Raw genomic sequence first — 12,870 nt, forward strand, 5'->3', positions numbered from 1 at the left:
GTTGCTCTGGAATTATAAGCAGATCCTGCTTCACATGTGACATCCGTCGTGTTGCTCGTGTTAGTACAAACCCGGTGATAAGTCTAATTTGGTAGGTCACATTTCCGCCATGAGGAAAAGGGGAAGGGATTGTAGTTACGACAATTGGAATATATCCGTTGTCATCTGTGAAACGGGACAACCAACTCGTGATGGCGTCCGTAAAATTTACGAAGGGACGATTTACACGTCCCCACTTGGAACTCTTGGTTAAACCAAGAAACGTCACGGGCAAAGCAGTGCTTTACATAAAACAAATCATCAAATATACCAGGCTTGTAAATATGTACGTCAGACTCGCGTTTGGACCAGTGACACTTGATTCCAAAAAGTTAACAAGCCTAAATTAAATGTAGGAAGTTGAAGAGCATTGAGGACCCAAAATTTCTTCAATTTCTTAATCATTTTTCTTCGACTTATAGTTATTGGTTGCCCCTTTTGGAATCTTCTATATCCTTCTATGAGGGTGTGGATTGGGGTTTAAAGGATAGAGAATAATAAGAATAGAGAAAAATGTCGGTTCCAAAAAAATAAAGAATAGAGGATAATGGGCAAAAAGTTCAAAGAATAGAGAAGAATGGCCTAAAAAAATAAAGAATACAGAAATAAAAGACCCCCCCCCCCCCCAAATCCAGACCCTCTTATATACTTAGTTCGAAAAAAATATTTTTTTTGCAGATTAGTAAATAAAGCAATACAAGTCATCTCTTCGTGTTGCACCAACTTGGACTGAGACTCTTGGGAAAATGGACTGAGACTCTTGGGAAAACAGTGGCGGATCCAGAACTTTTCATAAGGTGGGGGGGGGGGGGCGCTGACTGACCTAACGGGGTCCCGCTCCAGTCATGCTTCCGTGATTCCCTATATAATCAACCAATTGTTACCCACAAAAGGGGGGCCGGGCCCCCCAGGACCCCCCTGGATCCGCCTATGGAAAATCGTACGTTTATTAACTGTTCAGAGTTTACATTAATTAGGGGATTGATGACCCCATGGGATTCGGCGAGGGGGGTGACAGGAGGAATGTAAATAGGCCTGGTACGAAGTGGAAATAATGTCCATCCTCGTCCGGATAAAAATCTTCCTTTATTGGATTGCTCATTGTCTGTTAGGGTTTTTTTTTATAGTCATCCTAGCTTTGTCAATCTATTTTTGTCCAACCCCACGGTTCCTTTTATTAATTGAAAGTGGCAACGAATATCCTATAAATCTGTTTTCACATGCAAAAAATATGTAATAACACATATGATAAATATGTGACTAAATCTTTTTAAGTAATTACGATTTTTCTATAATCTGATTTCAAACAAACCCCCATTCTTTATTTTTTGACAGGTGCCAGTTATGATTAACCTTTTCTTAGACATGCAAATAGTTCTAACTAACTAGCTTCCTTTTTTGACTGACTTTTCTTTTTGATTCTCGTCTGATATTTTTTCTGTGTGCATTTAATAACAAAAAATGTAATATTTGACTTGTTTTCGTTAATGGATTGGAAACAAAAATATTTACTTAACGGTTTACAACAAAGGCGAATCACGGGCACCTGCCAAGCGCAGTAATACACAACATGTTTTATAGTTCCGGTCAATTTTGTAATGGCTGCCAATGATCTCAAAAAATACAAATGTGACCTAAATAAGTTTACCGTTCCTAAATTTATGGACATTATTGATGTCTGGGACCGGACTTTCTTGTTTTTACAGACATTCATCTGTCCGTAAGGATGGGGATGGTGTCAAAATTATATTTAATAATAGGATGTCTGTCCATAATCAAAGGTAAGTTCATCACCTGAGATGTACACAAAACATCAAAGATACCGTGTGTATTCCGTCCTCTTGTTAATTTAATGTTAATTAGATAATTAGTGATATTACAGAATAGATCGTTCAAAGTTAAACATTTAAACCATTGTATTTTACCAATCACTTTATTCTTGCAATCAAAATACAAATACGCAATCAAAGGGTTTGACCGTTCCTTTGATCTCGCCGCCATAATGAGAACTGTAGTGATTTTGTGTATTCGCTATGAGCTTCGATCATTTTAACCAGTTACACTTTTATCATTTTACAGTGTTTTCTAACTTTATTGTGTTTGTAAACATCAAAGAATTCTTAAAATGTGGATTTGAAAAGTAAACAAAATGTGTTTTAGGGCAATACACAAATTCCCTGTTTGGTCACGTGACCGTTCTCTGTCCCTCTTGATTTATTTAAACAGTGAATTAAGATATAATTGACAATGTTTTATTTTAAAATGAACCAAAAAAATGAAATTAAATAACATATTTTTTTTTATTCAAAATTTATGCAGAAATCAAAATGAAACAGGAATGCCAGATTTTTTTTTGTTACCTTGACTCCTACTGACCCCTCATGACCCCTCAATAGTTCATTCAAGGGTTTTTTAAGCATCCAGATACAGTTGTACTCTCCCTTAATGATGCATCAGATTTGAAGTCTCCATTTAGTCTAAATTATTACGACATCTTTTAGGCCAAGTAAATTTAATTAGTAGATTTTCATCCAAATTTTTGAAAAAAATGGGGTGGGTGGGAGGATTTTATTTGTTATTAGATATGAAATGCTCTTGTGACGTGTTCTTCATATATGCAAGTGTAATAATAAGGTTCTATCATGTATATACATGTATAACGAATCAAACACAAAGAGAAATGCAAAAACCAAAATTTGAAACAGGAAGTTATTAATGAAACGAAATTATTGCGGTTACCAGTAACGAAAATGAACAAAATCCGGAAATCATAAATTTTTCAAAATAAAAAAAATTGGGGCGAAACGATTTCAGAGGGGCGGGCGGGGATGAAAATCTATCAATTAATTTTAATTGGCCTTAACAGGCTAAAGTATCTTATTTTTTTGCTGTGACAGCTTCCTATATAGCTAGGACATCATAACATGGAAGCCATCATTTTCGGCCTGAATAACACAGGAAACTTCAGTTTTGAGACCTAATTTTGCCATGAAATCTTCACTGAAGGCAAGAAATTTTTGCATATTTTAAAATATTTACCGTTTGTGTGCTCACTCAAGTGCTGGGGTTTGTGGGTTTGAACCCAGGCTATGTCAAACGGAAAGACTTGAAAATTAGTATTTGCTGCTTCTCCACTGAGCACACAGCATTTAGGAGTAAAAGCAAAGACTCGTACAATTAGGCTCAGAATCAAAATAATGTGTCCTGGAAGGGTGACATATCTTTCTGCAGACTAGCTGTTCCCCTGTGAACCAGCATGTTAATAATCTGGCTCAGCATCTCAGTTTAGTACAAAGCAGAGTTTGTATTCATATCACATTATCTTGTTCTCGGCCTGTATATGCATTTAATTTACTACTGGATGTTATACAGCCAGCCATCCTTCCATCCATCATCTGGTAATAAAATGATAACTTATAGACAGGTCATAGAAACTTGTATGTGTGACCATATCATTGTATTTATTAACTACAGTTGCAATGTAACTCAATATCTTAGTACTAACAGTCACTCCTAGAATATATTTGAGGACTTGTAAAAAATTGTATATATGCAAGGCAAAGAGCAAAGGCATAACTTTATAGCTGCACAAAAGAGTCGGTGAAAAAGACCTTTTGGATTTTAAGATACATGTATAATATATTCTATTCTAATGCAATTATTTTGTATCAATGGTTCTGATTGGATGGCAATAATTGTAAGATTCTCTATCTCCCTGTTTGTAACAAAGAAAGCCAACATTTTGATTTCCTGAATGTATTGACATGTAATTTCTCCAGTAATAAGCAAAAACTCACATTTTGCACCTATAAATCATCTTTTTATCAAATTTTATTACACTCTGGAGTGGACAAGAAGCCAGAAAACCTGAAAGCCTGGAGTTTACGTTTGATGCCAGTAGCATACCTATGATGTCACATAATTTAGGCGCCAAAGAAGATAACATTATTTTGCGGAATTTTCGTTTAATGAAGATTTTCATTGAAATAATGACTAAAATTCAATGATTTGATTATTTTGCATTAGAATAGAGATAACTATATTGTATTTGAAGGTTTGCGGACGTCCATTAGTAGTTTTACTGTCGCAAATATCCGTTTAACTCAATTTGCGACAGTAAAACTACCGATGGACATCTGCAAAGCTTCAAATACAATACAGTTATCTCTAAATTCAAAGCTACTTTAGCTAATATCTTTACAAAACTGTATAAGCCAATAATTTTTTTGTATTGTTCAACTTGTTAAGATGTTGTCTCATTTATTTGTCGAGCCTTCGACTTTTGTCGAAAAAGCGAGACATAACGATCCTACATTCCGTCGGCGTTGTCGTTGGCGGCGTCCACAAATATTCACTCTGTGGTTAAAGTTTTTGAAATTTTAATAACTTTCTTAAACTATCCTGGATGTCTACCAAACTTGGACAGAAGCTTGTTTATGATCATAAGATAATATTCAAAAGTAAATTTTGTAAAAAAAAAATTCCATTTTTTCCGTATTTTACTTATAAATGGACTTAGTTTTTCTGCCAGGAAACATTACATTCACTCTGTGGTTAAAGTTTTTAAAATTTTAACAACTTTCTTTAACTATTCTGGATTTGTACCAAACTTTGACAGAAGCTTGTTTATGATACAAAGCTAGTATCTAGAAGGAAATTTTGTTCCATTTTTTCCGTATTTTACTTATAAATGGACTTAGTTTTTCTTCCAGTTAACATTACATACAGTCTGCAGTTTAAGTTTTTAAAACATTTATTAGATTCATAAACTATCCTGGATTTTTACCAAACTTGGACAGAAGCTACTTACAATCAAAAGATAGTATAGAGAGGAATATTTTTATTATTTTTTTTCCTCATTTTTGTTGAGTCTGTGATAAACAGCAAAAGTAGGCGAGACACTGGGTTCCACGGAACCCTTCGAATTTTCTAAATGTATACCACGCATCTTCTTTAATTCAAAATTATTTAGACTAGTACTAGTGCACTTGAATTGTTGCAATTTAGAGGTCATGTCTAATTATTGGCATGACTTGTATAAAACTTACATTTTGATACAGGTAGTACCTTTTTATGCCCCACCTACATTGTACTAAAGTAGAGACTTATGCTCCTTCCTGTCTGTGCGTATTACTGTCCTGTTATAGGTTATGTCTTGTTTTGTGGTAGTTTATGGTTACATACATCGACTTGTGACTTACGTGTAGTACACATGCACATTATAAAGTGAACTGTTAAATATATATGTCATGGCTTTTGATTTTATATGCAATACACTCTCCATGAATTTCCTGCTATAAAGGTCACCTCTCTTCAACAAAAACCTGTTTGGTTAGGTCATCCTAATCTTGTGGCTCTTGTCCCATTTTCTATAATACCCTGTCTGGTTAGGTCATCCTAATCCTGTGGCTCTTTTCCCATTTTCTATAATACCCTGTCTGGTTAGGTCATCCTAATCCTGTGGCTCTTGTCCCATTTTCTATAATACCCTGTCTGGTTGGGTCATCCTAATCTTGTGGCTCTTTTCCCATTTTCTATAATACCCTGTCTGGTTGGGTCATCCTAATCTTGTGGCTCTTGTCCCATTTTCTATAATACCCTGTCTGGTTAGGTCATCCTAATCCTGTGGCTCTTGTCCCATTTTCTATAATATTCTGTCTGGTTATGTCATCCTAATCCTGTGGCTCTTGTCCCATTTTCCATAATACCCTGTCTGGTTAGGCCATCCTAATCCGGTGACTTTGTTCCATTTTCTATAATACCCTGTCTGGTTAAATAATGTAGGTCAACCTAATATTGTGGCTCTTGTCCCCATTTCATTGTACACTACAATGTTTCAGTCATCTTGGTAGTAAATGTTCACAGTGAATGGTGATGAATAGGGGTGTTTCACTCTGAAGTATTATCTGTAGATTTCATATGTTTCATACTTGTATACATGGTATATGGATAATTCTAGATAATAAAACAATTGATCCTGAGCTTACTTGTAAATGTTATCCTAAAGATGTCAAAGATAAAAGTAAGCCTTCAGGCTTGGTGGCTGAGTGGTCTAAGTAGTTCAACTACTTGATCGCTAGCCGGTTAACACTGAGGTAGTGAGTTCAAATCCAGCACATGGCAGGTGTTCTCGACCCCAATCTAAATTGATAAAGATTGTCAGTTTTCCTACCTAAGGTTGTAATTTTTTGGAGCACTCTGGCTTTCTCCATCAACATAAACTGACCCCTACAAAATTGCCAATAGTGCTGAAAGTGGTGTTAAACTTTAAATCAATCAATCAGTCTTGCATGTTTTTTTTATTTTGGTTCATTTATATGTTTCAGAGTTTAGTGTGACATCCATTTTCGCTGAACTAGTATATAGTACGTATATTGTTTAGGGGCCAGCTGAAGCCCGCCTCTCGCTGTGTTGCCTTGAGCTGTTTTCTGCTCTTTGGTTGGTTTGTTGTCTCTTTGACGTATTCGCCGTTTCCATTCTCAATTTTAATCTTAAAAAGAACAATAGGAATCAACGAGTTCTTGAATCTGTTGTAGCCTGCATAGTGGTAATTAGGACCACTTAGACAACATTGTAGCCTGCATAGTGGTAATTAGGACCACTAAGACAACATTGTAGCCTGCATAGTGGTCATTAGGACCACTAAGACAACATTGTAGCCTGCATAGTGGTCATTAGGACCACTAAGACAACATTGTAGCCTGCATAGTGGTCATTAGGACCACTAAGACATCATTGTAGTCTGCATAATGGTCATTAGGACCACTAAGACATCATTGTAGCCTGCATAGTGGTCATTAGGACTGCTAAGACAACAATTTGAGTACACATCTGGTAGTCCCATTGGTAATCTGATGGTCCTGTATTTGAAGTAAAATTCGTTTGCTATAGATTTAATTCCACATGTTTACTGCACCAAAACCTTTTCCAACTACCAGATTGGAGACCAATATGCAGACATTCTTCTTCTGTCTAAACAAATTTGTGCAAATACTTACTAGTTTAATTGTATTAGTCTGGGGCATCGGACTAGTCATTCTAGTGGCTAACGGTACAGACTGTTCAAATTAGATAAGGCCTATTTGCACAATAATTACATGGTTTCTTATCAAATATTGATATATATGAATACCGGGTACATTGTGATTAGGACCTTTCTAAATACAGGAAAGCCTAAAAAGGTCTAAAACCATTACAAACTTTTAGTCAGACATCAGAACCACCACTACATTCAAAATTGGTGGACCTACATGTACTTTGGTCTATGGTGGACATGACCAAACTTATCCAGTACACCAACAATGACCGAGGAATTGCAAAAAATATACAACAGACCTTCCACCACCCCAGACTCCTCCAAGAAAATAAGACATAGATTGTACAAATAATGACAACAATGAACAACACATGGTCCAGATACCCCCACCCTATCAAAACCATACATGTCATAAAATTAGAATAGACAATAAAAACCTGCACAGTGCAGTGTGTCGTGTACACTGAAGTCAGTATTGTACCAATATTTGATAAGCAGAAATTTCTGTTGGCTTAAGATCTAGGTAAACAAATTAATTACAGCATTTCAAGCTATAGTAAATAATCTGCCAGCCACATGACAGTTTTGACATTTGATTAAACAGTTTCTTTCTGATTAGCTTAAGTGTCTCAAATAAGTTGTCATTGGGTGGACATTAAGCCCTTTACTAATGAAATTGTACTTTGTCAACCCCCAAGTGACAAATGTATTAATGATCTTAATGTTTTAAATATAGTATCCTTGTTACATTGTCAGTTAAAATTTATTGTCTTTTCTTTACATTGTGTTTAAAAATAGCATTGAAGTCAGTTGAAATTACCATCTTTTTCCTATACATTATGTTTAAAAATAGCATTGAAATTTCAGTCAGATGCGTCAGTAAGGACAAATTTAACAAGTGTTTATCGTCTGTATTTGATGAACAAATGTGACTCATATGAGAAAAGGAGATGGAGGGTATGTACCCCTGTGTGATAGCAACCCAACAATAAGACAAAACATGACAGATCATTTGTTAATCATTTACAGAAAGTAAGAACTCCGTCTTTACTTTGAGAACAAGAGAAAATGGAACATACATAAGGGAGGGTCTGGATGGGGGTCCTTTGCATCTCTATTATTTTTAGGTCATTTTTCTCCTCTTTATATTTTAGCACCCCATTATTCTCTATTCTTTATTATTTTGACACCTTTTCTCTAGTTTCTTTTTCTTTTGTTGCCCATTTTTCTGCAGTATTATTCCATTATTCTCTATTCTATAAACCAAATCCACACTCTCATAATTGGTACAGTGCAATCATATAATAAATCATCAATGGTTTTTCTAAACTCTTTGTAAAACAACAACTATGAAATATCATTCAATAATGGTATATGTGCATGTTAAAATTATTTCCAAATTTTGTTAAACGAAATCAAAATGGAAAAATAAAAGTTTTCAAGGAAATTGATTTTTGAGGGAAGCTCAGGGAAGGTATTTTCAGGAGTCTGACAATGTAAATTTCATAAAAACTGCAAAATACCATCTTTTTATAAAAGTTTTAATGCCTTAAGCTATCTTGATTATCTCAAATGCATGTATTTTAATGCAATATTTTGATAATTTCCTTTATCATGAAACACGAGCACACATATATATATCATGCATGTCATGTATACATGTATATATATGAAGAATATTTTAACCCCAGAACATTCGAAATTTAAATTTTTCCTTGTAAGTTCATTGATATATTACATTTTTTTCTAAAATCGCAAGTGATAACAAGTATAAATTTTAACCTGAAGTCTTTAATCAAAACCACCTTCAAGTTAAATCTGCCATTGATTTATCGGCAGAAGAAATATCCCAGACTTATCTACTTATTCACGGCTGTGTATTGCCAGTAAGGTGATCTGCCTGATGTAATATTTAAATTAATTGCTAATTGTAATTATTGTCACCTGTAAAGGTATGGCAGGGATGATTGACAGGTGTTTGTTTATCTGTCAGGTGTCAAAACAAAGTTCATCTAAGTCCTGGTGTCTTACAGAGTCTTATTAAAGAAAGTATATCTATGGCACGGTTATTTACATCTCAAGACAAGAATATATATATCTACATTTTCTAACATGACTAAGAAACAAGATTGAGATATTAACTGATACACTTAGAAACAAGAGTGCTTTTACAGTACAGTGTCGACTTTTGTACAGGGGTTCTTATAGAAAAACGAAAGAGTTTTATTTTGAAATATTCTATAATTGTTAGACTAATTTAATGTGACTTTATTTAAAGCGTTTGGTATTCAGGATTCTTAAATGATTGAGGAGGAAGTTTTTTATGCCCCAGCCCTAGCGGAGTGGGCATTAAGTTTTATCCTTGTCCGTCTGTACGTACGTCCCAAAATTGGTTTCCATTCTCGAACTTTAGTTTGACTCAACCAAATGTTATGAAACTTATACACAATGCTTATTACCACAAAACACAGATCAAGTTCGAATTTTGGTGGCGTCACTTTTACAGTTCTAGAGTTATGCCCCTTTACAAATGGAAAAATTGCTGAATTTTTTGTTTCCGTTCTCTAACTTTAGTTTGCCTCAACCAAATGATATGAAACTTATGCACAATGCTAATTACCACAAAACACATATCAATTTCGAATTTTGGTGGCGGCATTTTTACAGTTCTAGAGTTATGCCCCTTTACAAATGGAAAAATTGCTGAATTTTTCGTTTCCGTTCTCTAACAAATTAAGTTTGCCTCACCAAAATGTTATGAAACTTATAATCAATGCTTATTACCACAAAACTCAGATCAAAGTACAATTATGGGTAGCGTCACTTTTACAGTTCTTTAGTAATGTCCCTTTATTAAGTTATATGCAAGCGTGGGCATCATCTGTGTCCCATGGACATATTCCCCATTTATTTTTTATTATTTTAATTTTTTTTGTGTTTTTTTTGGAAAGGGGGATGCATAAAGATGTGATTTGTAAATGTTAAACTAGTAGGTCTTAATAGTCTTTTTTAAATTTCTAAACTATGACATACTGGCTCTTTGGTCAGGTTGTTGTCTCTTTGACACATTCCCCGTTTCCATTCTCAATTTTATTGTCTAGAGACTAGATTTAGAGCTTTGAATTGACTAGACTTGTCTAGTGTTTAAGACAGAATGTTGACCTCTAGATGACCTTTCAATGGTCCCATGTGTTGTTAGATTACTGTCCTTGTTATAAAACAGAAAAGTTGACATAGGCTTTTTTGAAGGCTATATGGGTTCTTCAGAATGTATTTGAGTTGGATGCATGTGTATACATTTTGTACATTGTATTTTGTCATGACCATATGCAATATGAGTATAATCAAAATAAAAAAACTACAACTGGCGACCTTATACATTTCGTAACTACATTCCTTATACAACTTCTTGTCGGATGCCAAGTTATTCTGTAGCCCACTTTTCATTTTAATATGAATAAAAGAGACTTTTTATAATTTGTTTACATTCATGACATTATGGGTTTAAAGTTAAATCTGCAAGGTACATGTAACCCTTTTATGCATTAAGAAACATATGTATATATATATTGTGTAGGGAAAAAAGGCTACAAATTTTGCATAATATTAATACAGGACAATAAAAGGCTATTAGAAAGTCGTAAATCTTTCTGAATAAATTTCTGTAATGATGGGGGAAGTGTACTTTAAATGTATAGTAAATACTTAAGAGCAGGTAAACATGGTAAAAGTGCCAAAGACACGTCTAGATTATGTGTAAACAAACTTGAAGTCAGTTAGTGTCATATTTATTGGACCTAACCATATTTTATTTTACACACATACCTTTAATATACTTTAATATACCGGTTTATATGTACATGTGGTAGATAATTACAGTTTTACCCTCATTTTCCTGTGGCATTGGGAATTCCCATTCATTAATCCCAGTCGATACATTTTGCAGATTCTGGCATATACATGTACATGTATTTAGTGGTGATTTGTTATTGTCCTGAATATGCATGAAATATTTGCCACTGGACATCAAACAAATAACTATAATTGAATCATATTGCATTCATATTTGATTTGTGAAGTGAGCTAAGCAAGTCGGTACTCCAAAACTTTGTTAAAATTTTGATAACATGTATCAGGAGTCAAACTTGATTTTGGGTGAACATTTAGGCACTTATGATGTGTACTAAGTTTTTTGCATATCATTGTGTGTGTCAGGGTTAGAGGGGCATTACATTTCTTACAGTTTTGTGTCATATAGCATTATATAGTTACTTCAAAAAGGAAAAAGTAGTGTTAGAAACTATTGTGTTCTGAAAGGAATGTTGGTTCTTAATACATGCATGACATGTGTGCATTTGGAAAAATTTAGCAGATGTCTCTTTTAACAATAGCTTCAACAAATATGCTTCCACACTTACCTATAATATATACTAACACTAATCAGGATTTTAAGTAAAAACATGTGAGGAAATTTGACCACCAGATATTTTGTATGTAGGGTTGAGTTTAAAATTAATGTAAAATGGCATGCTGAAAAAAACCTGCCAACTTTACATGTGGAATGTAATTAAAGAGTTAAAATTAAATTAAAGAATTGTATTCAGTTTTCAACAATGTTCAAAAGAGCTATTTAAATCTTAGTTTTAATTAGAATTATAAGTAATGACATGTTTAGTTGAAATTTTTGACACACAATGTTTGTAAGTTCATGTTGACAGTTGCATTAGGTGCATTTTTTCTAATTTATGTGTAATTTTTATGTTTGTCATTCTTTATAATTGAGATGGATTTGAATAGTTAATAACTCTCTTAATGCCAAGCTTCTCTAAATGACACAATAGTAAATATGTATCAGCTTATACCTGAAAAATGCAAAATCATCTCAGAAAAAAAGTCTAAAAGTTCAAATACATATTAACAAAATTTTGAAAGAATTTCTTGAAATTTAAGTTGACCTCTGACATGTCTAAATGTCTTTTGTATGTTTTGAGTTGTTGAGTTGCTGTCTCGTTAAGTAATGATATAGTAATGTTATATAGTGTTGTCTTTTAGGAGCTACCATTTGATTTTTAGGGGGAGGGGGGTGGGGGGCTAGGATGAAATTTGAAAAAAATAGGCAGGACAGGAGTTTTGAGTAAAAAATGAGATTATTTGCAAAAAAAAAGGCAGGATGACAATTTATGTAAAAAAAAGTCAGGATAAACTAAAAAAAAAAGGCAGGACCAAATAGAGTGAAAAATAAAAAGGCAGGACCGAATAGAGGGAAAAATAAATAGGCAGGACAAAAGGTTTCATCCTAGCCCCCCCCCCCCCCCCCCCCCTAAAAATTAAATGGTAGCTCCCTTATTCACACACTGAAACACTTGCACGAGGGGCTGGATGGGTTTACAGAGTAGAGAATAATGAACCAAAAAATAAAGAATAGAGAAAAACTGGGCTACTAGTAATCACAGAAAGGAAATAGACGAACAATTTGTATGTAGGGGCCCACGTGCAGCCTTAAAGAATTTAGTAGTCTTGACTACTGGGTCTATGCTAGTCTGTTTTCCTGCTAAAAATATGCCAGGCAAATGGTCAAACAGTCTCTGAAAATAACTGGTATCCGACATGCTCAAATACCATCTGCCTGACTCATTACATAATTTTTGGCAGTTTTGTAATATTATCTCAGGCATTTGGTCAGATGCTTAACATGTTGATTTTTGGGGTTCTTTATATTTTGCTGTTCGGTGTGAGCCAAGGCTCTGTGTTGACCTATAATGGTTTACTTTTATAAATTTTGACTTGGATGGAGA

The 12,870-nt window shown here is 34.2% G+C and overlaps 1 protein-coding gene across 2 annotated transcripts in view; it reads left to right on the forward strand.

Annotated features, from left to right (window-relative positions):
* The first annotated feature begins 1,617 nt into the window (after positions 1-1,617).
* The window catches only part of LOC127706280 (low-density lipoprotein receptor-related protein 6-like), a 42,977-nt gene continuing 31,724 nt past the window's right edge, over positions 1,618-12,870 (forward strand). For both annotated transcript variants that reach the window (XR_007984354.1, XM_052210790.1), the window contains exon 1: positions 1,618-1,820. Coding sequence is in view for 1 of the 2 variants with exons in the window: in XM_052210790.1 (XP_052066750.1) it covers positions 1,766-1,820 (55 nt within the window). In the remaining variant the exon portion in view is untranslated. The remainder of the gene's footprint in view (positions 1,821-12,870) is intronic.

This window comes from Mytilus californianus, unplaced genomic scaffold (assembly GCF_021869535.1).
Source record: "Mytilus californianus isolate M0D057914Y unplaced genomic scaffold, xbMytCali1.0.p SCAF_6, whole genome shotgun sequence".
NCBI lineage: Eukaryota > Metazoa > Mollusca > Bivalvia > Mytilida > Mytilidae > Mytilus > Mytilus californianus.